We start from the raw sequence: 25789 nt of genomic DNA, 5'->3' as shown, positions 1-25789 counted from the left end.
TAAACAGGGTTTTAAACAAGTTTACCCAGTTAAAAATAAAAGATCTTTTTTTTTTTTTTTTACATGGACCAATGCATCAGAATGGATTTCAGGTGTTTATTCAGCAATGGTATCAAGTAAAGTGATTGTAGTCTGGTTCTGTTGTTATGAGCTTTATTACAGCTATCCTCAAAGCTAGTCTGAAATATCTGCATGGATTGCAATAATTATCTTTAATGCAAAGTGCAACAGAAATACACACACCACATATTTAATCTAATGTAATACAAAGATTAATGATAATAAAATAATTCACATTTTGGGAAGTAATTGTGTGCTCCTGCAGTTTCAGGTTAAATGCCATTCATTGGATTATTTACAGGGTAGATTCCTAATATTAGCCACTAGAGGGCAGTATAGCCTTGGTAAAGATCTGACAGGCCTGAAAATGCATCTTAATTTAACACCTTTCCTCTTTTGTTCATTTTTTTCTCTAAGCAAAGGAAGTAATGTTTATCTTTCTAAATCAGAGCCACGTCTTTATAAAATGCGTAATGTGTTTATTTAGGTCTATAAAACATCAATTTAAAAGAATATAAAAGAATGGCAGCTCACTGTACAAGGTTTCTGTTTTACTGTGTTTAGATACTGTAGTGGAGAATATATGCAAACACAAATATTCTCCACTACACTACACCTGTTTCTGTTTGCAGGTTATTGCGTAACAGTCTACAGGAGCTCCTGCTCCACCCAGATGATCTTCTTCTGCTCCTCCAGTATCCGGTCTTTGATGACCCTGATCAGGTCATCTGTCCCTGCCCAAGCCTCGGGCTCCAGGGTGGCATAGAGGCAAGGTATGGCCTCCAGCTCCTTCTCTTTTGCTCGACACAACTTCACAAACTCCTCCTCTGACTCCACGCGAAGAGGCAACTTCCTGTTTGGACAGGAAACAGGAAGGAAGCAATGTGGTGCGATTGTGGTAATGTTTGGAACCCAGTATCTCTAAGATCCTGTATGCACTCTGCAACAATGGTCTGCCTGCCTTGATTAAATTCTAAGAAGCATTACAGGTTCCACATGCTGTTAGATTATTTAAAGACATAAGCCACTCAATTTACACATCAGGCATCAGGGTTTTGTTGATGGTCACACCTAAAATTCTGGTAATCTTAGCCAGAGACAGTAAAGAAACACCAGCAGATCAGCCTAAATTGTAAGGGACACGTCTGTGAAAAGAAAAAGTACAAAACCATCTAGCAGATTTGTCCGTTAGCTAGCTCAGTTTCATCTCCTGACTGGAGTCAAGATGTCATGCAAGGACAGGAATGTATTTGGATTTTGGAAAAAGAAGCCTGATTTGTAGCTGTTTGGTTTCTCTACCCGTGTAAATGCAGTGAGTGAGATATTTTAGGCCTACTTCAACTTCTTGACATTCTTCTCACAGATCTTGACGTAAATGATGATCGGGTAGATTTCCCTCCGCAGAAGGTCTTTGACGCAGCTCAGCTCAGCCTCCAGCAGGCAATGTTTTCCCTGGTGACGGTAAAAAGAAAACACCTCTGTCATGTTACCACAGCTTGGCTAAAAACATTAAACTAGTTTACACTTCATTTTGTCCATATTTAAAAAATGATCGGTTAGATTTATAGCAGCTGGTGAGTTTTGGTTTATAGTTGTTTTTCAAAGTAGAAAACTTGTTTTTAAAGTAGAAAGGCTGAATTAGAAGATCATAATCTAGCTTTTAAATCAAATAAAGTTGTTTTGAAAGGTAATTTTACTGAGATATGATCTTTCTTTCTGTTTGCCAGCTTATGGCTACAAAAAACAAGAGACTGTGATGCTTATTTTGAACATCTTTTGTGATGCAACTGGGGAAGATCAGAAGAGACAAACCTTTTGATAAACTTTGACGTGGCATTAGTTACAATCACCTAACAGAGTTAGTTCTCTGTGTGGCGTAATCTCAGGACACGTTACAGAGGACGTCAATAAACTTAGTAGAAGTCCAATTAAATGCGGGTTAATTAATTATAAATGTAATGATAAAATGCCCAATCATGAACAGTAACTTAGCAACAGAAACCGACAAATTGCATCAGATCTTCACATCTATTCAGTTCCTGGTCCGGAGCATGCATAAGGTGGCGAGCAGCAGTTGGGAGGAAAAACCGGAGCTTAACAGAAGAGAAAGCCAGACATGAAACATGCTGTAGTATTGGTGTCTTCAGTGGTCAAGCTGCACATCTGTGTGTTTCCTTGAAATGTGGTCCATGAGTCCGTTTTTTCATTTGGCTTTTATATAGTAAAGCAGCACTGAGACATGACCTCACTTCCTGTTGGGCCTCTTTGCTTCCAGGTTGATTGGTTGTGAGGACCTGACGTTTCACAAATCAAAAGGACATTATAACTTTAGCTATTTTTGTTTTTTGTTGTTGTTTTTTTTTATTATCAGTGACTTTTGGGTGTGTGTGCATACATGTTTAACTTACCTTTTCTCACACCTGCCTGCTGAAAAACAGGCAGCAGTCAATAAGGAGTAAAGTATAGGTACAACCCCTTTGTTCTTTGTTGTTGTTGTGAGCTTAAAATCACAAACTTTTGAGACCAGGTCCCAAAGTGAATACATAGGAGTCATCGAAATATGCTATATAACTATATTTTAAAATATTTATCCTTAATCAAAATTAAAATTGGGTGCTTAGTAGGCCACAACATGTGCATCCAGCCAGGTTTCATCCATGTACTGTGTGGTATTGTAAGGTCAATGAACTATTGGAGCTACGACAGTGAAGTAGTACATGGATATCCTGGTAACTTTGTGTTTTTCCTGCACCATTTCATTAATGAAACATGTGTAAGAAAGGCCACAGTACAGATGATCCGTCCCTAATAAAAATAAAAAAAAAAGTAAGGCTATATGTTAAAAGTTACTTTGGATTGCGCAATGAATGCATCATTTGTGGCAAGAAGCTAGTTAGCTAGCCAGGCATGGTATCAGCGCAGGGGGAGGGGTCCATGACCTTTCAGTAGTTGCATGGCTGTCAAGGAAAAAGATTGTGAACCACTGCTCTAAGGATTTATGCTACACACATGTTGATTAAAACATACTTTGGCAGCGACGGCCTCGATGTTCTCTCGTGTGATGCATTCAAATGAGGTCTGTTTCTCTTTGTAGTGAATGAAGGGCTCCACATTCTGCTTCAGATGAAACTCCTCTTTGGACAAAGAATCTACACAACAAAATGGAAAAGGAAAAAGTGAAAAAGTCATGCAATATGAGGCTGAAAATCAAACTGTGCTCATTTGTTAACCATCACTACAGGACAGTCATCAAAAGGAAGAGAAACTTGAGGTTTTGGCTCTGGGGACTCTCCTCGTAATAAACACATCACATGCACTTTTAACTTGCCAGATGTTCAGCTCTTTACATTAACAGTTTGTCTGACCCAACTCTTTATACCAGAACAGATGATTTAACCATGAAAGTAGGGTGTGGATTCTCCAAGGACTTTACAGTCCTCTCATCATTTTTACACCACAGGGAGTCAGCTCATTTGCAGTGAGTTGACTCCTATCTGCAGAATCTGTGTATCAACTAGGCCATCTCACATGATGCTTTCACTGTCTCTCTGGTTACACTCAACATTTACACCACAGTGCCAGAACAATACATGACCTGAATCCCCACAGAGGCGTCAGTTACTCTCACCCCTTTCACCACTTACTATCCTCCTGCCCTTTATGTTTGATGCACAATAGGTGGGCTCGGTGGGATTACACCAACAAGGTGGGAAAATCCATAATGTAGACATTAAAATGGCTTCTGTTGCTTATTCCCAAATGCACTAACCTGGTTTGCAGATGTCAAAGTCCATGGCTGCCCCCATGTTCAGAATTTTCTGGATGATGGTTTTCCCCAGAGCAGTGGGAGTAAATAGGACCGGTCGTCTTCTCTGGGTCCGCTGAAGGGTGACGGGGCTGTACGCAATCAGGTTCAAACCTCTGCTCAGCTCATTGTCCGGGTCAGCGGCATCTATTTACAAACATGGCACCAGCACAAAAAGAGGAACAAAATCATCCACCCAGTCCCAGAGAGATAAGTGGTCTAAAACTGCATCCCTTTTCACTACTTGAAATCCTGCAGTACAGCTATCATTTGTGAGAATTTTAAGCCCTTAATACTACGTAGTTTTATTGTTCTGTCTCTTCTAAATACCCTGAAGGCGTTCTAGTGGATAAAAAATAAAAGTGACATATTCGACCAGGTCCTAGTTTTCACTTTTTCCTTCTTTTTTATAAACATAGTTTATAATAAGCTAATTCACACAGTAAAGTAAGAAAACCAACAGATTGCATCATGTCTTCTTTACAATTTAATCCCCTATTATATATATACAGGAGGTGGTGGGAGACAGTGGAGAGCAAAAAAAAAACTATCTTTTCAAGTAAAAGAAATTCTCCATCAAAGCCAGACTCAGAAAACGAGTTGGGGGTTGGAGAGGATAGGAAAGAGGGCTAAGCAAGCACCACGTCTCTTCATCAACCCAGTCTCATCAGACAATGTATTATCGGTATGTTTTTGTCACCATCTCTAAAATAACGTGTCACAACTAATGGTGGTGCATTATGAGAAGCCAGCACATCCCTAGGACGCTGTTTTCTGAAGGGAAGCATCCACAAAACCCAAAAAACAATGAATCGTGTAACCACTAAACATGTATATTATAACCCGTACCATGTCTGTATTTAGTCACTTCTAAACCTCACTGAGAATATTAATTCTAATCATAGTCATGTGTTTAAAAAACAGCATAAAAGTTAAGCTAAGCATAAAAGTAGGATCATTGAAAACGTGGAATGGACTTTGAACTGGACTTTCCACTATGAAAATCTGAGAAGAAACACCTCAGATCACCCCTCTCTCCTCCTTATGAATCTAGTCATTAACTTCAAGCATGCATCATATGGCGGGACTCCTAAGAGCCTGAAATGACCTCTGCTTGATGCTTCCCAATATCTTGCGTAAACGTTTGACTGCCTGTTTTAGCTTTCCACTGCCACATGGGGGCAGTGTTCAAAATATAGAACCGCTTGAAAAGTGCCTCAGGCCTGGAGTTGTTAGCTTGTTAGCTAACGTCTTCATGTTTGCATCGCAAAATGTCTCGTGTTGAGACCTGTAAATTGTGCTAATTTATCTTATAATATGCTGTTGATGTTCATACACATGCTGTATTACTTGTTATGTTTCAATAAAGTTAAAAAAAAGGGCTTGAAGAAAATACTGTGGCTTCTTTGACAATTGTACCACATCGCCACCGCAATTAGCTTCTTTCACACAAGGACACGATTTTAAAAATATCACACAGTGATTTTTTTTCTCTTTTAAAGCATTAACATTAAATAAAATCACAAAGCACAAAGGTTACAGAAAAGCTTGATACCTAACACAGTTTGTTCGTAAAACTACAATAATGAGTGAAATACAGAACATACAGCAAGAATACATTTTTTAATGCTGGGGGGAATAAAATATATATATAAAAAAAGTTACTATATCTGAATATTTTAATCCTTTACAAGCTGCTACAGCTTTTTGATTAAGTGGGTGAATGCAATACTTAAATTTCTTAAAGAATGGTTATTTCCCTGATAATAAGACTGACTACATGTCTGTTAATGATCTGTGTGTATTTAAGATCTGCAAACATTTTCCAATATAGATCAAAACCCTTAAGAATATTTTCTGAAATAAAAGCAAACAATTTTGACAAAAGTGCTGAACCACAGGGGGGAAAGTCAGACCCTGCTCTACGGGTGGACACCAGGGGGCAAGGCCCACCCATTAACTCAGGTTCTTCCATCCAAGAACAAGCCTTTTTATTTGAATTCATTTACTTTTGAATATCATTTTTATTTGTTTAACCGCTATTTTATAGTGGTCCTAAGCCATCCTAATCAGAATCTGTTCCTGTTTGTGCTCTTTCGGCGCTAAGAAAACACATCTCTGGAGATATTTAAATTTACATTTTTCTCTAGAAAAATCTAGATCTAGAAGTTTGCTGAGTAGTAAGAGCCTGATGAAAACATCTGCACTGAGCATCTGTGTTGTTCTGTGTGAAATATGGTGCTCTCATAATATCGCTGTTTAGGTTATTTGAGTTTGATTAACTGATCTCGGCCTCAAACAGTCTGTCATATAATTGTGAAGGTGGAGGTAATCAGTCTTCTACGGTGTTGGTTTGTCTGTCTGTCTGTTTGCAACATGACTCAAAAAGTTATGGATGGATTTGGATGAAATTGTTTGAGTAAGTCTCAGAAATGTAAGAATTGCCAACAAAAGGCTTTTTTAATAGTATTCAATGCCTAATCAAATATTGAATTATTAATCTAGAATGTGGCCTCTCATATATTCATACTTGTGAAATTGGCTCCGCCCACAGCGATCAGTAGCCCGGCCTGTTTCCGTGTCCTGGCACCAGAGTGGGCAAAGCAAAATGTATTCTAGGGTTTCTTTTTTTTATCAAACTTTAAGCTTGTTTCTGACATGATAAACTCATGTTTGATAAACTCAGGACTATTGGGTTTGTGGATGAGAGACCTCAACAAGAAAGCCTGGTGAAAGGCGGACATTTTTAAGGGGATTTTATTCATTTTAAAATTCTTAACAAGAAAAAAGTTTAATGTGGTAGTAAATGTAGTATTTGTACCATGAAACAACATTAAGCCCATCATCTATTTTTACCAAAGTTATTTATTGAGATTAATTTGTTTTTACTTCATGTTTTTATTAATAATTTGATTTTCTTTGCCTTTTTATTTTAAACCTTTTTAAACTATTCTTTACCTTTAGCTAAAAGTTTACAGTCCATACTCAGAAACAGTTTTACACATATTATCTCTCGTAGCTTCTCTTGAACAGTTTCATTCATGCTTTCACTTTAACAGTTAAGTGTTGTGTGGGTTTACTTCTGCTCACAGTTTTAGTTTCATACCGTTTTAACACCTTTTATTTTTTACTCTGCTGCTCTGAGACCTTACTTGTCCTCACTGAGACACGTCACAAATCCAGAGCTTACATTATGTGGCTCTTTACCTGCGTCTATCTTTCTGTTGAATTACATTTAGTCTAGACTTCTTACTTCTCTAACACTTCACACTCTTTCAGCCCTCAGATCTTTATTTTTAGACAGCTTTAATTTTCCACGGTTTACTTTGACTGCCTTCAAAGTGAAGCTCAATCCCTCTTTCTTTTCTCTTTATCATTTAACAAGCTTCTTTTTTTTCATGCAACTAAAAGATTACACGAGAATTTAGACTGAAACCTCTTTCAGCTGCCGCTCCCTTCTTCTCAGCGTTTGAATTTTATCTGCTACTTAAAATGAAACTTGAACTGGTGCAATAACTGTGAATTTTCTAGTTGCATGAGCACTTTGCATGTGGTTGCTGGTTCCTTTGTGCTCACCTTCTGGTCTCAGTGCCTCAATGCCTTGTCTGGGTAGTGTTGTGCTGCCAGAGTTGATGAGCCTCACACGCTCGCTGCTGTTCATTCGTTTGTACTTGATGTCCACCCTGCTGACGAACTAGAATCCAAACACACAAAGATCAGAGAGGGAGCATATCAGGGAAGGCTTCATACTGCTTTGTCTAATATTTGTTTTAGGGAAAACTGGCTGAGGCTGCAGCTCTGAAGAGATGGAGGGTTTATAACCTGCAAAATCTGAGTGAGGAAGATGCTGGCTCTAGACAAGCGTGGGCTGGCTTTAGGATCAGGAGAGGAGCTGGCTTCTTCAGGCTGTAAATTGTTCTGGACGGAGACAGACATGAAAACTTAAAATAAAATAAAATAAAATAAAATAAAATAAAATTCAAATCTTATGATCTATTAGTGGAAGATAATTCCATATTTCAGCGGATAATTACATTAATTTCTCAACCCAGCTAATAAATAAATAAATAAAAGGAAAAGAAAAGAAGAAAGTAATCAGAGTAAATTCCTACCTTGCTGTTGCGGCGGGTTTCATTATCTTCTTTTCCTCCTCGACTCATTAACTTCTGAATCTTTACTAGAAGCAGCTGCTGTGCTCTACATTCACAAACATTTGGAAATATGGAAAAAAAAAACGTCTTCGTAAATTTCTCAAACAACAGTTGCAATTTTAAATAAATCATTGTTTAAACTGCTTCCTGTGCTTCAACCACAGACTGTGGAGCTTCGAAGTAAAAACAATTAAATAAACAAACAGAACTTCCAAACCAGCTCTTATTGGCAAAATCAGAGGAAAAAAAAGCTCCTCTGTACCTTGAACTGCTGGGTATGGTGCCCCGTTCGGCCAGATCAGAGCCGGTGTAGGGGTCCACACGGGCGCACATCCAGTCGCAGCGGCCCAGGTACCTTGTGTCCAGCACATGCACCACCTCATCGCAGTGCACGCTTAAAGAGCAGCTGTCTGATTGCTCAGAGATGTTCAGGTTGACTCGTATGTAGAACGAGTCACCAGATACTAGCTTGCCATCCCCTAGATCCCTCTGTAGACGACGATACGCTGGACGACATGGATACAGTTGAATTCATACACATACTTTAGCAAAATCATAGAAAAACTATACAATGTTTGCAGATTTTCGAGCTTTAGTAGAAGACAAATGTACTTTGTTTTTGGTTCTTGGTGACATATTATCTCTAATCTAACAGTTATAGTCCAACCACCCTGTACGTAAGCTCTGAGGAGTAAAAAGTAAAACTTTCAACATACAGTCAAAACTGGGACGGCAGTGCAGCTTGACAGGTCCAGAGCAGTGCTGCAGCGTCCAGTGGGCTTCTTCCTGAGTACTGGTGTCCAATGGAGCACTTTGGTTTTCCCCTCGTATGCAGCCCTCAAGCTGATTCCCAGTCAGAGCAGAAAACAGATAAGTTGAAGTTCTTTTAAATGCTTTTTAGCAAACAAGTCCCATACTAATAATTATTATATTTTAAACAAAACAGATAAATGACTTTTTTATTTATTTATTTATTTTTTTTGCAGAGCTTGTAGCTTTAACTGAGATTTTTACCACCATACCAGGAGGAGATGGTGACCCTCTCGCAGCCCTGCCCTCTCAGCACTGGACCCGGACTGGACAGATGAGACGAAAATCCCACTCTCGTTGCCGCCAACCAGCATGATGTCCTTAAGCAGGTTGTCGCCTTGCAACACTAGCGTCTGCATCTGCTTCACGGTCGAGCTGATTCTAGAAAAGGAGGACAAAGACGGGCGGAACGGCCTGCACAGAAATCCCCACAAACACACAAACGTTTATCAGTGAAAGCTATGTAAAATCAAGTCGTGGCTATTATATATGTAAGCATGTGAGAAGCTGGAGTTCACCTCTCCAAAGACAGTTTTCTAATGATATTGTTGACCTGCTCCAGATCATATGTATCCATCCCCTCTGACTGATGGGAGGATGATGATGAGATCACAGAGTTAGGGCCATCCTCTTAAAAAAAACAAGAAAAAAAACAGAAAAAAATTAAATGAATAGACTGATTTTAAAAACACGATTCAGAGGCTACGGAGTCACTCAGATAAAAATATTGCTATTTTTGAGCATTATGTGAAAATACTTTACCTCCCTCCATTTCCATGTAGTCACTATCAAAGTCTGACAGGCTAAAATAAACAAAAGGTGAAGACATTTTAAGACGTGTTTTAAAAACAAAAGTAAAAATATAACATAAAGGTTTGTAATCATCTACTTGTCATTTGTGAAGTTCCTGCGGGGATTGAAGTCATTCTCCGTTTCCTTCTCTCTGCGGTACAGCGATGCTTTCTCAGGTGGCTCCGCCACTATGGACATCATGCTGTCGTTACGGTAACGCAGCTGGAGATTTTACACACACAGAACTACAGGTTAGGCCAGCATGAAAAATAATTAGATTTAATCAGCCTGACACAATATCGGATGAAAACTCAAACCCCAGCAGCTCAGTTTTACCATATTTGGTCTGGTCTGCTCTGCAGTGTGGAACAGGAGCGGGGATGTGGAGGAGGAGAGCTGGGGAGCCAAAGCGGGAGGATACGTGGGAGACATCGGGAAAGGCAAAGGGGAAGGCGAGGGCGAGGGTGAGGGTGAGGGTGGGAGCGAGTTGCCATTGCCATGACAGTTTGCCGTCTGTATCTCCAGAAAATCCCCTCCGTTGGCTGTAGTTGAAGGTTCAAGTAGAAACAAATAAGAGATTTGTTTACACACAGGGAATGTCTTTGATACACACCGTGAGAATGATGTGATCTGCATACCTGCACGATGACCTGAATCCGAATTAAGTTGAATGTCTTTAACCAAAAACACTGGAGACTTAACTCTCTTCTAAATGACAAAATGCAGAAACCTTTTAGTTGAAAATATTTCTCCACAGATGTGAGGTTGTTAAACATTTGCAGACATTTCATGTATTACGTAGAATGCAGCACAGCATCAGCCTTTTTATGTGTCCTTAATTAAATATCGATTAAATATTATTTGCCTTTTGTAATAACAGAGTAAACTATTATAAATGTTGGGCTAATGTGGCTGCTGAAGGGTTGCTGTTCCAGGTACCAGCATGTATTTTACAAACAATGAAAGCACATGACGTGAGTAGTTGATTGCTGACCGGTGATTTCAGGTTGGGTCTGCGCTTTAGGGGAGGCTTTTCTAATGGTGGCTTCTCCTCATGGGACTCATCACTGGACCATTCAGATTGGCCCTGTGTCCCCACTTGAGAAATGATGGTTGGAAGAAAGTCCCGTGGTAAACTCTGCAAAACCACAGTAAAAACAAAACAAAAAAAAGAGGCATGTTTCGTGAATTCAGCTAATTTTTAAAAATAATTTGTGTGGTCCATGGCATAGTAGTATCATTTAATGATTTTGCCTTTAATTATTGATCATTATTATGATCATAATTAAACACAGTGTATAGAGTTTTCCCAAATAAAACATTTGTTATTAACAATCTGAATGGCAGAACTAAGACATTCAAATTTAAGCTTATTTGTTTGTAAACAATATAAAATAACATAATGTAACAAAATAATAAAATAACTGTGTTATTATCTTTTATCACACACGGTGTAATTTAGCCAAAACCTTATATTGGTTGGTTTTCATTCACATTATTTGGCTTTTTTCCCCCCAAAGCCCTATAAGCCCAAAATATCAAGCTCATCTCACTGGTATTGAGCAATACCGATACTAGCCCTGGTATCAATACAATCGATATTTTGATCGATCCACCCAGCTTCGCTGCCAATGTGCATCCATGAGTAGTGTGCAGCCAACATAGAAAATGCACATATACTGTACTGTGTGTATCTGAATTCCTTGAACTGTTTGACAACTTTCTGGTGCTCCATTTTATCCCCAGATAACCGCCATCAGAGATCCGAGCGTATACCGCAACGCTGTTTATCAGCAGGGCTACCGCTACCGCTTGCTTTCCATCTTTTTTAAGTTTGGACAAATGCATCTTCCTTGCAAGTAAAATACTCACATGTGTGACCTTTTTTAACCCCCTTAATGTTGTTTTTATGAAATTTGATACATACAGTTTCTGAGACCTTTTGCATCACTTTGTGGTAAAAAAGAGCTAATCTGATTTTATTGTACATTAATGACAATGAAGAAACTTCTCTAATGTATAACAAAAGGCACAAGTGCTCTGCTATAACGGACCTGATCCAGGGGAATGTCTTTGGACATCCGTCGCAAGCGAGACTCAAGTGTGACCAACTTGGCTTCTTTGCGAACAATCTCAATATGGAGTTCATCACTCTTCTCCTCAAGCTCTCTGATCTGTTTGCGGTATTTGTCTTTGTCGATGAGACCCTGGGAAAACTGGTGCTGGGCCTCGTCTCTGGATCGAAAAGCCTGCAGCAGCAAAGAAACATGAGCAAAAATGTAATTATAAAGCAAAGTTTGATAAAAAAATGTATAGCACACCATGAACTGTATTGAGGGGCTGATTGCCGGAATAAAAACCAAATAAAGTTTTGCACACTCAGGCTTATATGTATTTCCCTTTAGCAATCAGTGTTTCACTTTTATACATTTTATTACTGAAAGATAAAGTGAAAAAATGTATTTGTGTTTGTGCTTTCTCACCTGGTCCCTCTCCTTCTCTACCTCCTCCAGCTGTGTAGCGATGGTGTCATTGCGGTTGCGATACATCTCACAGTCCTTCTGAAGTGTGGAGCACTTCAACTCGAGGTCCTCCTTCTCCTCCAAGTACTGCACAAACAGAAACATGCACAGCAGCACTGGTGTTATGGTTTTTACAAAAAACAGACAAACAGACTAAGACGTAAGACATACTATGTTATGCAGAGACAAATCTGAGATGGAGCAAGGTGTGTTTCATAAAGGTCTATTATCTCAGAGGTGCTGGGATCTCTCATCATGGGTGCTTGTCTCTTTCTCTGCTTCACATTTTAAAGCAAGCGATCCCCTCATCCCTCTTCTACAATGCAAGTATATATTTGTTGCTGAATTTGTGCGTGCAGTTTTCACCTTATCTCGTAGTTCCTCTGCCTGTCTGACTTCTTCAAGTAGGTTGTAGAGGCGGTTGACCAGATCCTGTCTGTCTTCGAGAGCTTCCTGTCTGTCATGCTCCAAAATGTCAAGGATGGCCTTGTCTGACGCAGGTAAGGGACAGGGCTGGGTATGAAACAAATACACAATGTTAGATTTGAAATTAAATGACAGGGGTTATGATAAAAATTTAAAATTTTCTTGATTCTGGTTGATTAAGAGTTGAAAAACATTGTTATGTCAGAGATCATGCCTACATGAAGCACATTTACAAGTCTATCATTTTACTTTGGTGTCTCATAGAGCACCTTACACTCATTCGTATAAAATAAATATATGCAGTTTTAGCTCCAGCCCCCTTAAGCCTCTTCTTCCAAAAGGCCCAATTTGCTCCAACTGTTCTTTATGCAGCTGTGCAAAAACAACTTCTCCACTACTCACAGAGAATCATTTAATCACTGTAATTAATTGCAGTACAGCAAAAAAAAAAAAAAAAATGCACCTAAACATTTTATTGTGCACACATATTTCAGTCATACATACCTGAATGATGGACTGTAGGTCCTGTAGTTTAATCTTGAGCATTTCATTCTCTCTTTCCAGCTCAAAGATCTGCTCTCTTTTTGGGCGATTCTCAATGTCGTTCTTCAGTTTGAGACTCTGTCTCCTCTCCATCTTACACTCCTCCTCCAACTTGTTCAGCTTGTGCTTCAGCTGATCAATCTGTACAGAGAAAAGAGATGCAGCTGCTAAATAGCATCAAAATCCCACGGTTTCCCCAGATTTGCTGGTAAATGTGCTCTTGGTAGAAAGACATAAACATAAAAAAATTTAACTACAAATAATAAACTGAATATGAAAAAGTCTATGACGTGTTAAATAAAAATACCTAGCACTGCACCTATGTAGGATGCCGCTGAAATCTTTGGAGATGGACTGTATTTTAATGTAATACAACTTTTTAACTAGTCAATGAAGGGCCCATGTGGTGTCTAATATACAATGGAGTCAACAGAAGAATAATACTGTTAAACTTTTACTCTGGATTGGTAAGTAAACGCTTCTATCTGCTAATGTTCTGCAGCTTATGCCACAGTTATAACTTTTTCAGCTTATTCTACAACGTTGGTTTGTTGTGATACATGTCAGCTACCAAAGCGAAACATCAGTGAATAAAAAGGATGTTTTCTTTTGCGCCAACAAAGTGAAACCTATTTGAGAAAAAGGTGACAGTGCTGATATGGTTGCCACCACATCTGTGATGTGATTGTAAAAAAAGAAGAAAACAAATGACAAAATGGGAACCATACACATGTAAAGGTGGCTATGTCTTCATGATTTTTTTTAATTAAATGAAAGGAAAAAGTGGTGCATCAACAGGCAACAGAGACTATGAAAAAAGATTGAAAAACTGATGTTAGACAAACAGATTTATGAGTAAGTAAATGCAACCTTAATCTTGACACGGAATGTAAACATACACTTAATTTTGTAAAAACTCTGCCCCCTTGTGGGGATAATTTCCAGAGACCAAAGCTACAAAATCCACCTTTAATGTTCTAACAATAATTATAATTTCTCATCAGCACAGAGTGATGATGGTGTATGTGTGACAGGAAGTACCTCTAGCTGCAAGTCTCGACTCCTCATCACAGCCATGTTCTTCTCCTCACTGAGCGTGGCATACCTCATGGCCAGTTTGTAGTTTTCATCCTTTACTCTCAGCAACTCGTCATTATAGGTATTCCTCTCTTCTCTCAACTTATTGTACCCTGGAACACCAACCACATAAAATTACAAGGAAGATTTGTTTAGATCTGTAGTGCAAATTCTTACACTACACCTTGAACTTATTCCACATCTTTATAGACTTCTAAATGAAAAAGTGTGTTTCATTGTGTTGTTTTGCAACACTTTACATCCCATTCAAGTATTTTTTTGGACATTCAGTCATCATAATAAATAATTAGCAAGGTTCATTAGAAGAAAAATTAAATGATGCAGGGCTTTTTTATAACTGATTGGCTGCACATCATTTCGAACGTTGGTATAATAATAGCTTATCTTTAATTACCTTGTCATTCCATTTATATCTTCTGTTTCTAGCTAATGTCCAAAAATGTGAGAGAACTGTGCACTGAGCTAGCCTAAACAGCTTCCTCACACTATTTTTAGAAACTGTAAATGAGCCTCATGTACCAGCTGCAGATGTAAACTGCACAGGACATGAGAGCACAATGTCCTAGTTTCACCAGCAGCCATTGGTTGACAATGTGATTGGAAATCTTTGTTAAACTCAAATGTGGTACACCAAGCAAGGTAAACCAAGCACATGTGGTGGGGTAGCAGTGTCAGTGCATGGTGATAAGCTGTTGGTTTCCATTTATTGTTCAACCATTTGACATATTTAAAATCTTGCAGTATCTCAGAAATACAGATTATGTGATTTTTTTTCAATTCTTATCAGGGGATATTCATAAAATAATGTGTTTTTACTCTGTTGGAAGGCCTGAAGCTCCTGATTGGCCAGCCGAAGTTTCTTTTGCTCATCTTCCAGTGTGCAGTTCTTCATGCTGAGCTCTGCAAACTGCAGGGTGTTCACTTTGGATTTCTGCTGCAGCTTCATCACTTCATTCATTAGAAAGTGAGTCAGGCCTTCGTGACCTTCCTCCACTAAAATAAGGAAACATAGGAGGAGAAAAAGGTGACAAACTTATTTTAAGTAATGCATGGTGTAAAAAGATTGCTCCGGAAGTTGATTTGATTTCAACCTCAACTAGCAACCAGGATACATGAAAAATGTGGCGTGTATCTGATATGACTACTCCTGCCTGAAAAGAGCTATACACCCAACGATTAAACTGCAATCCATTCCTTTTGTTTCCATGTAGTTCTTCTTCATCCATAGCTACTTTTCAAGTATCTGGAACAGCCTGTAATTATCAGATTTATCTTGTCATGTTGTCATTGAGGTGGATGCACCATAGGCTGCTTTATTGCAGGAAAATAGACTGCAGTCTATTGAAACCAGATCAGATAAGCAGTAAATAAAACTTGTGACCATGCATACACGTGGATTGCCTTACCAACGATGGTGGAGAAGCGCCGAGTGGGATCTTTTCCCGTGACCAGCTTGTACAGCTCAGGGTAGTAAAACTCCAGACTTTCAAGGAATGCCACATATCCCCGCTCTCCTTTAGTGCGGAGGATGTCAAGTAGACGGCCTAACAGAGGTTTGATAAACATATTTTAAGTCCGACGCTCAAAAAACACAAAGCTCCCACTTTCCATTGGTTACATTTTAGTTCATAAACTAAGGAAAAATAAAGCTGGTGTTTGATCCATAGTCTACAATAATAGTTAAACCAAGGATAAAACTACTGAATTGAAACAGTACATCAAAGAAATAGGGGTTCTGCTGTCACAAATCAACATATTATCACACATCTTTCCACCCACTTGTGCGGTTTGCTTTTGAGACCAGCAGCATGGAGTTGAGAATCTCATCCTCATCCTGTTCATCCAGGACTTTACACTGACGGAGGTAGGGGGTAAGCTTTGCTGGAGAGATGGCGCGGCACAGCTCGTAGCGTTTGCACTCCACCTTCTCCCACATGGCATCAACATCATTTGACATCCCGTTCTCCATCTCCTACACCCTGAGAAGCAGCAAAACCAACATGTACTTTAGGCAGTGCAGGGTTTCATATGTGTCCTTTTGCCTGACAATGGTTCTCTAAAATCACATCACCAGGCTATTTTTATAACACATTAGGGTAGTTGAAAATAGCAGATGGCCTTTAAATAATGTCATTTATACAACTTTTAAATTTAATCACAACAGCTGTTTCATTAATTTTCACATAATCCTGTATTTAATTTTATGGTGCAGACATGCTAACCATTGAAATTTTACAACTTACTACACAAAAGTTTGCACAATTTGATCCCAACATCTATACTTAAATGTTTATCTTATATTAAACAAGGTTATTGTGTCCAGTGCCTTGATTTATGAGCAGCAAAACTATGGTGGTATGAAGCTAAATGACCAAAACTCAGTATGCTAGCATGCTAGGCTAAGATAAACGGGATGTGCTGAAAACCATAGATTATACAGATTTTTATCTGGGAAACTACAATCATCAAATCACTCTCTACTTATGCTGACATCTGATGAGCTCAAACAGCAGGGACCAGGGGAATAAGACTGGAGGAGACCTCCATAATTTGGATGTTTTCATTATCCCTGCAAGGCATAAAATGCTAGCATTGCCCTTGTTAGCTTATTGTCAACAGTTTGAGGAGATAGACCCGGGATCTGCAACCCATGGCTCTTGAATCCTTCTGCACTGGCTCTAGAAGAAAATAAGAGTGTAATTCTGCATGGACTGATTATTTGCCAACTATGCTGGTTTAAAGAAATTGCTGGAGAAATTAGGAAACAACAAAAAATGTAGCATTAAAAGACACTGACAGAGCAAATGCACAGCATTTTCTGAAAAATACAAGCTAGAAATGAGTGGGGGAAAAAAAGCTATTTCAGAACTTCTGTGAAAATCTGAGCTCTGCAAACATACTTTTAAAAGTTGATCATTTCTCCAAACTGAGCTACTGCTGGAGGTTTTGTGGCAATTCAAATAAGATGCTTACAGCCTTTCACAAATAGAGAAAGCCCCAAAAAATTATTCATTAAAATATCAGAGCATCTGTTCGTGGAACAGAACTATAAAATTATTAATAAAATTAGAGATATATCTCTCTCTTTGCAAAGACTGTCAAGAACAAGACCATTAAAAAAAAAACAAACAAACATCAACAACAGTACGGATGCCCCCAAGGACCAGGGTTTGAGGTCACTGGCTTTGTGTCTCCTCACTATGTTAATTAAGTGGGGCAGGTGGTAAAAATGGTTTTCTTTTTTAGCAAACGTTATCTGAGTTAGACTAAAGCATTGCCACATATTAATACAGCTTCAAAGAGAAGCTAGCAGACACAAGAGACAGATTTACTCAAAACATATTAAAACCAGCAGAATTTAGGATTCAATTCCAGAGCAAAACAAAAACAAATGCAATGCATTTGTGCTTTTCAAAACATCCAGTGTGATATGTAATCATTTCCACAGGGATATACTGGACTCCTTGATGGCAAAAGTATTACTTGATGTGCTTGATTAGATTGACTGTATAATTATACTATAATCTCTGACAACAGTAAGAGTACTGTACTGATTTTATGCTATAATCCTGCATCTTCTTTGGACCAAGTTTAAACTTGTAGAGCAGAACTTTTAACAGTGTGAGTAATCAAAAATAACTTAACTTAACTTCTGTAGCCTACTGGTCTGAAAAACGAAGCCATTTCTTTGCACCTTTTTGCCTGTATCCTTTCTAGCTGGGGTTGGGTGGGGTTACATCTATCTACTCATTCTCTAGTCTCACATTATCCGGACAGCCGAATCAAGGTGCACCCTGGCCAAATCAGCTGTCTATTGAACCCAGTGTAATCAGAGATCATGTATTTGAAAAATTTATGCAAATCTCCAAAACTCAAATGTGTCCAGGTTTTACGGGATGACAGGATACAATTCTTTGTGTGTAGTGCAGCATCGGCATGACATGACAGAAACTCCAATCTGTAAAATGTGTAACATTTAACTTTATATATCGAGAGAGTAAACTATAAAGGGTGTAATTCACAAGTTTTTGGTTTAGTTATAATAACTAAGGTAGTACAGTCTGACTAATCACAGTTACACACCACACCTTTTGATATTTGCATTTTTATCATCAAAGCACATGTGACAAATTCTAGATGTTTATTATTTAAGCATGTATTACAAATGATTACTATATTGCTGTTTGATTGATATCTTCAATGTTAATTTTTAATTTATTGTTACACCCCAACACTCATATAATTGGCAAAGCAACACCTCAGTCCGCCCACGCCCACCTCCCTGTAAGAATTAGTGCTAATTAACTATATATCCATGAGTCAGATGTCAAACTTGGACAAAAAATGTCAATTTGTACATCACAATGCCTTGAGAAGGAAGTTATGAGCTATGTTTCAGTACAGAAATGAATAAAAAAACATAGTGGTGACATTTTCCTCTGCAAGTCAACATGACTGCTACACACTCTGGGTTGGCTTTTCACAGGGCTGCCACAGACACATACACATTATACATGTGGTCAGTTTAGAAATACCAATGAATCCAGCGTGCCTGTATTTTAACTGTAAGGGGGAATGTAGCATGTGGAGGAAACACACACCCCCAATCTATGCAGAAAAAAACTTGGTTTGAACCTTTCTGATGAAAAACAGAATGAACCTATTTCTCTCACTTTTATACAGAAGCCAGTGTATAAAAGTAAGAAAGCTTAATTACTTCTTTTTTTAACGTATGAGGTTGTGTTTGGAAGGGATAAATCAAGATGTTGACTTAAAGCAATACTACAAGTTTCCAGCCTTAAAACTCTGTGCTTTTGGCTTGTTTTGATAGTAAACTTACAGTCATTATGCACTTTACTGGGGGCAAACCTCACTTCACAACTCTGTGTTCCAGCCCAGAGCTTCACATGACAGCTGAGTTTTGCTTTACGGCACCACATCACATACCACATGCTAAATATCAACAGATTGTACCAGCATGTACATTGGCTGACTCAGCAAAAAAAATGCAAATGGGCATTATTGGAGAAAGAGAGGAATAGAAAAAGATACAGTGACAGAGAAAGAGAAAAGACAACCGTTAACATCAGACTGAATTTTACTGGCTACAGAGAGCTCAGAGAAGAGACAGGATGCAAGATGGATCCTGAATTAGTCCTTAAGGGTGCAAAAATGTAAAAAAAAACTGCCACAGTTAAGTGCTACTGCTTTAAAATCGTGCAAACAGAACAAAGGATGACATCATGTTGGCTTCATCCATCTTTTTTATATGCAGTCCATTGAAGTTGATTTTGTCTGCAGCCAGACAATACTCAGTTCCTGCAGCCCCACTCCCTTCTTCATTTCTGGCAAAGACATCAGTCTTTGGTCACCAAGAATTTGGTTTATAAATGTGGGTGTGTTACACAAAAAGTGGCTAATTTTTGTTTGCTTCAATGATGAGGAGCAAATTGCAGAGGTCTTGTAATCAATTTTTTTATAATCTTTACACTGTGTTCAATTACAAACCTGAAATCTTCAGGCAAACCCAATACAGCTTCAAGTGATGTCACCTGAGACGATATATCCACATTCACACAGCTATCTCTCTAAGCTGCTGCCCCCTGAAACCTAATCAGGCTTCCGTAAACTGACATAACAACAAATGTACTGTGTGTAACCCCCCCCCCCCCAAACACACACACACTCAATTGGAAACATATTTCTCCACAATGTGCACTCTCCCTTTCTCTTCCTCTTACACCTGCTCGATTTTTTATCACATCATCATTCCATTCCTTTTTTAAACATAAAAACACACACACCTACACACTGTCCATGCATCTGTTGCATTTGCATGCCGTCAGGTTAGTGGGCGTTATTTAACAATCCTGCTTTGTGACTTAAGCTAACAGTTAGGCAAATGAATGCTATCTGATGCCACCGCTCATGTAAACACAAATTTTTCCACACTCATCAGTGTTGTGCATGCAAGGACTCCGACTTGTGTTTTCATGCTGCACAGAAATGACAAATACTGGTTACACTATAGGCAAATGCTACCAGAAAAGCATCTGATTTGCAGCAGGTGAAAAAATCAGTGACAATGCTTTTCATAAAGTCTTAAGCTGACAGAAAATCATACCCTCTCAACACCTGAAGCTATTATTTGTAAATGCAGCTTGCATAAGCTGCTACAGTCACTGTAGATGAAGAAGCCACAAACATTCAGACCAACTCACAATATTTGCATTCATGCACATGCAGAAGTTATACACACGTACTGACATGAACACACAAATAACACACGCAGACCCCCTCAAGTCACCACACGTTTCCTCTTCTCAGTTCTCCTATTTTAGAGTTCATTACTGAGAAAATTTACATCGGCTTCCTCCTTTTAGAACCAGATGTGTGTAGCAGATCTCTTCCTCTATTCTCATTTAGCTTTTTCAGTCAGACATTTTTGTCTCTAGAACTGTGGTCAGAGTTTTCTTTTTAAGGCCCACAGATATGTACATGTCTAAACCCTGCTTTTTCCTCTTTTTTCATTAAACACAAAAGTGAAAAGCAGACAGACACAGCTGTATACAGTACTGTGTTACAGGATGTACTCAGCAGGCTTAGTGAAGATTGCAACTATCATGGGTTCAGTTGGGGTTTTTGGCAATCCCAATGTGGGGTTCTGTTTTTGTTTTGTTTTTTATTTGAAAGTAGTCACGACAAATGTTCTGACTTTACTATTTACCATAATTGGAAATGATCCACTATCAATACATGCAACCGTTTCAGCAGCGGACAAGAATAAACTGAAAGACATGGCCTCTGTGCTTTTTTAAGGCCACTGCTCAAAACTCCTAATGAAATGAAGGTCTATTTGACTCATTTCAGTTTGAAAGTCATAGTAAAAGGAAGACTTGTAAGATTTATTCATATATAAATATCAGTATATTTCATTTCATTGATTAAGATCCCCATTAGTTACTGAAACATCATTAACTATTCTTCCTGGGGTCTCCTCTATATTACATCACAAATTTTGTTATTTACATACGTTTATACACCATGCACACCCACCCACATACATAAACATATACACATATGTATACACATATATACACAAACATATATATATATCTATATATATATGGATATATATACACACCCACCCACATACATAAACACATACACATATGTATACACATATATACACAAACATATATATATATCTATATATATATGGATATATATACACACCCACCCACATACATAAACATATACACATATGTATACACATATATACACAAACATATATATATATCTATATATATATGGATATATATACACACCCACCCACATACATAAACACATACACATATGTATACACATATATACACAAACATATATATATATCTATATATATATGGATATATATACACACCCACCCACATACATATATATACACAACAGTTAAAAAACACCATTTATATTTACAGAATAGCTCTTTTAAACTAATCACTAGACATACTCCAATATTATCGATACTCTTTCATTATTATGTCTGCAGTGTAAACAAAAAAAGTTTAAGTTTCTTTTGAAAACATTTTCTATTATTTTCCAGTAACAGGAATTCTGGCAGTCCATTCCATGCAAGCATGGCCCGATAAAACACTGCTCGCTGAAACTGATTTGTTTTACTTAGAGGCAGAGCACACCTCGTTCCACCAGCTTGTCTTGTGCAATAACTGTGTTGATCAGCAAAAAATGACAATTTCCTGTAAATAACTTCAGGACTTTTTGTTAATATAATATTATGAATAAATGATAATAAAAATACTTCAATCTGTATTTTACAGTTAACCGTTACTGTACACTGTGTTTGCATTAGTTCTGTACGGACAGCCACAAACAATTCGTGCTGCTTTATTCTGTGCAACTTGCAATTTATGTAAATTATTTTCATTAGTGCCTGACCAAACAACTGATGCATAATCTAAATAAGATAACACTAATGACTGAACTAATCATTTGGTAAGCAGCTGAGGAATTAATTTTTTGTAATATCTGTGTATTGCCATACTCTGACCCATTTTTGCAATATATTGTTTATCTGGCTGTTCCAAGACATTTGCTTCTTCTACTTGTTGGAGCACATTCTCTCCTATGGTTAAATGCAATGTTGGTGACTCCTTAAGAAAATATTTTGACCCAACCACCATACATTTAGTTTTACCTACAATGATAACTAATTTATTCTCATTCATCCATTGTTTAACTAAATTCAACTCCTTGTTTAACATAGCATTAAGGTGACTTACATTTTTTGCTGATAACCATAATGTTGTGTCATCTGCATATATTGCCATGGTTGCATGTTACAGTACAATTGGAAAATCATTTGTAAAGACAGAAAATAAAGGTGGAGCTAAACAACTACCCTGGGCCCCCTCACAACTAGTCTTTTCCACCTCAGAATTAAAATAAACGGTGTACGCACGATTATTAAGATAGCTTTCAATCCATTTAACAGCAGATGGTTCAAATCCATAACAAACTAACTTATTTGATAAGATACTATGATCTAAAACATCAAAGGCTACATTTAAGTCCAATAATACTGATCCTACCAGTTTCTTCTCATCAATCTCCTGTAGCCAATGATCTGTAATCTGAGTGAGTGCTGTAGTTGTGGAATGACCCATCTTATACGCATGTTGACATATTGTGTTTGACCCATTCAACTCAAAATACTGAGTATACGGAGTATATATGTTGCTGGTGAAGAATAAATGAAAATGGCAAATAGCACAAATGAGAAGATGTTTCAGGGTTGCCTAAAATCCTGTTTGTGGATTAATGAGAATATTTCTTTGACATGTTGCAGCTGTACTTCTAAGTCTGTATCAAATCATAATATGTGAGCATTCTCTATGCAAAGGCCAACTCTGATTATGTGAAGCAGAAGAAAATGAGAGGTTTTAGTGCAGACAGTTCAGCTCAAGTTTGAGGTCCCAAAAAGGTCCATTTTGGCACCATCTGTTCTCAACGTCCCCCAAACGGGGGACAGCAGGTTTTAAAAGTTTAATTAAAATGAGAATACACTGAAAGGTTGAATTTATAAATGCAGAGACTCTATGTTTGAAAAGGAATCATTGTAGCTGTGACAGAAATATTCCAAAAGTGTTCATTTTAATGTTATGTACTCACTTTGGATTAAACATCAAAATCATTCATACGATTATTTGATCTTATGAGCTTGCAAGTATTGATGTTTAACCCCAAATATCTGCCATACTTTTACTGCCAGGATCTGTGCCCAAAGGAAGTAACGTGTATGAAAAACTGTGACTTAATTTAACTCATGTACTTCGGTACCAGGTTGTCATTGTAAATGGTTCTAATCTGGTTAAAACATGGTTTATCTATAAACCCAAGTAATGACCTTTTAGGGAATTTAAGCGTGTATTATTTCCCATTTGGACATCTAGCCACCAAAACAGCCACAAAACTCTTCGGCTAAAGCAACGCATAACCACTACTGCTTTATGCAAAATGTAAAGCGAAGCAAAGAGCTGGGCCCAGTAGTAAATCCAGAGGAGAGGAATTAGGATTGAGATTATAAGTACACTTGTTGAGAGTATCTTCTGCCACTTCTCCACAACTTTATACTGACTTTAGCCATTTTTGCTGTTTTACTGATAAACATATAAACAAACCCACTGCAACAACCCTAAAGTCTTAGAAACTTGCTTTTGTCTGACTCAAAAAAAAGAAAAGAAAAAGAAAAAGAAACCACTACTTGAATGGAAACTGACATTTCTACAAGTCTATATCAAATCTGAGTGCACAAGAAGTTCTTGACAGAGATAAAGCACTGCTGAGAGCAATCCTTTACAACTGAGAGGCAAAAAAATGTTAAAATGTGCAAACTGAATCTAAATCCTTGCACAAGTGTAATAAAAGTAGTGGTGACAACATATACAGGTGCTCAGAATTATGTGTATAAACACACAGCAGCAAAAACAACAGAGAAGTAACGCACAATAAACAAAGTAAAAGATAAATCTGACTGATAGCACAGTGGAAACATTACAGCAGTAATATAAATATAGAAACCCGATATGACTACAGACCTGTCTGTACTGGCCTGCACTTGCTGGTCACTGACCCGATGGGACAGATATGATTGGTTCATTTTACAAACTGTCATAAAGGCTTCATTGTCCAGCTGGACAACTGAAGCATATAGGAATCTGATATCTGGGCTCTGTTTGTGAGCTATGAGAGAAAAGCGACGCTCCAAACTGAAGCAGAGTATCGTTTCTGACTAACATTGTCCCAAGTAGTAGAATTATTATAGATAAATAATCAGAATTGGTATGTTTTTTTAATTAATTTGATGGTTATTCTGTGTGTATGGCAGCTTCTAGAAGCTAAATTGAGTTTGCCTCCAGGTTGCAAACTTTGCAGTCATTGCACTGCAGGTTGAGGTAATAAGGTAATAAAGCTGTGTCTTAAGAAATAAATACTCAGCACTAAAATTCTACGAAGACAAACTAAATGCATTTAGTGAAAAAGTAAAATATTACATCTCGGGGAGATCAGCACGCCATGTGTTGTGGTGTTCCTGCATCTTCCTGATTTTCCCTCTCACTGGGATGCCATTGTGCTCTGCACCTGCTGCTGGAATCTCAAACATTTTGATAATGCCAGATAAAGGCTCAGATCCTACCAAAACCTCCAAAGCAATAAACTAACTCCCCTTGTTTTTTTTGCCAAGAAGATGTCAGTTGTGGTAGGGACAGAAAGTCGGTCCCATAAAGTCTTATTGGATAATAACAGACATTTATAGACAACCTTAAGATCCTCTGATAGCAAAGTGGTATTTGTACATGGTTTTATGTACTTTTAAAATATAACTTTATTCTTGATTACCCGTATCTTGGTTTAGACACAGTGGTGATATGCGGTGTGACAGTCTACATGACATGTCTTACACTTGAAGTGTCGCACACACACAAGTCTAAGTAACCCTTTAAACCCCGAAATGATCGATCTGCCACGGACATGTGTGATAGCTATATGAGAATTTTTCTTACCTATGATGCGGCAAATGCGAAGTCCGACGGAATATTAAAGTTGATCTTTATATGTAGTAGTCTGACCGGTGTTTATTTTTTTTATTTTTTTTAAGAAACAGAGCGGGTTATTCCACCAGAAAACTGCGACGCTCAGGTTGTCTCCATTTAGTCATGAGCAGGAAAAGTTTTAGAAGAAAGTCTGAAAGTGAGGAGCGCATGGGAGCTGTGGCCCTGAATCTGTCTGTGATAAAGACAGACAAGAGACTAAACGCCTGCACCTAGACGGAGCGGAGGCGGGCGGTGTGAGCTCACATGGAAATAACAGCTTCACTGCAGCGAAGTCAGGACAAGCTTACGTCTGCGACCTGTGGCCTCTTTTATATCATCCTAAACCAGCCAGGAGCCTACACAAATCAGCTTGTTTTTAAAAAACAAGATGTTGATGTTGATGATGAATACCCCCCCGCTAACGTTTCTAGTTTGTTTTCTAAGTGATTATCATCAAAAACATGTCACTTCATT

At 38.1% G+C, this 25789-nt stretch overlaps 1 protein-coding gene across 1 annotated transcript; it reads right to left on the bottom strand.

The window, feature by feature from the left end:
- Positions 1-14: 14 nt before the first annotated feature.
- On the bottom strand, positions 15-25578 carry card11 (caspase recruitment domain family, member 11). The gene is made up of 25 exons (XM_042007450.1): positions 25286-25578; positions 15987-16186; positions 15614-15751; positions 15024-15200; positions 14151-14299; positions 13071-13250; positions 12507-12653; positions 12102-12227; positions 11673-11867; positions 10613-10756; positions 10257-10326; positions 9955-10160; positions 9716-9840; positions 9589-9629; positions 9345-9456; positions 9039-9240; positions 8733-8859; positions 8279-8522; positions 7978-8062; positions 7688-7783; positions 7442-7559; positions 3830-4012; positions 3088-3209; positions 1397-1512; positions 15-913 (listed from the first exon to the last, which is right to left on the bottom strand). The coding sequence occupies exons 2-25, from the start codon at positions 16174-16176 to the stop codon at positions 709-711; spliced, it is 3498 nt and encodes a 1165-aa protein (XP_041863384.1). The 5' UTR covers positions 16177-16186; positions 25286-25578; the 3' UTR covers positions 15-708.
- Positions 25579-25789: the final 211 nt, after the last annotated feature.

This window comes from Melanotaenia boesemani, chromosome 2, assembly GCF_017639745.1.
Source record: "Melanotaenia boesemani isolate fMelBoe1 chromosome 2, fMelBoe1.pri, whole genome shotgun sequence".
NCBI classification, from domain to species: domain Eukaryota; kingdom Metazoa; phylum Chordata; class Actinopteri; order Atheriniformes; family Melanotaeniidae; genus Melanotaenia; species Melanotaenia boesemani.
This window is presented reverse-complemented; position numbering and strand designations above follow the sequence as displayed.

Bases quoted from the DNA above. Each gene is read 5' to 3' on its own strand.
- card11 (XM_042007450.1), bottom strand. From the start codon at position 16,176: ATGGAGAACGGGATGTCAAATGATGTTGATGCCATGTGGGAGAAGGTG. The intron at 11,868-12,101 runs GTGAGAAAGCAC...TTGCTGCTGCAG, and splicing joins TAGAGAAGGAGAGGGACCAG to GCTTTTCGATCCAGAGACGA. The intron at 8,523-8,732 runs GTATGTTGAAAG...CATGTCGTCCAG, and splicing joins CTGCCGTCCCAGTTTTGACT to CGTATCGTCGTCTACAGAGG.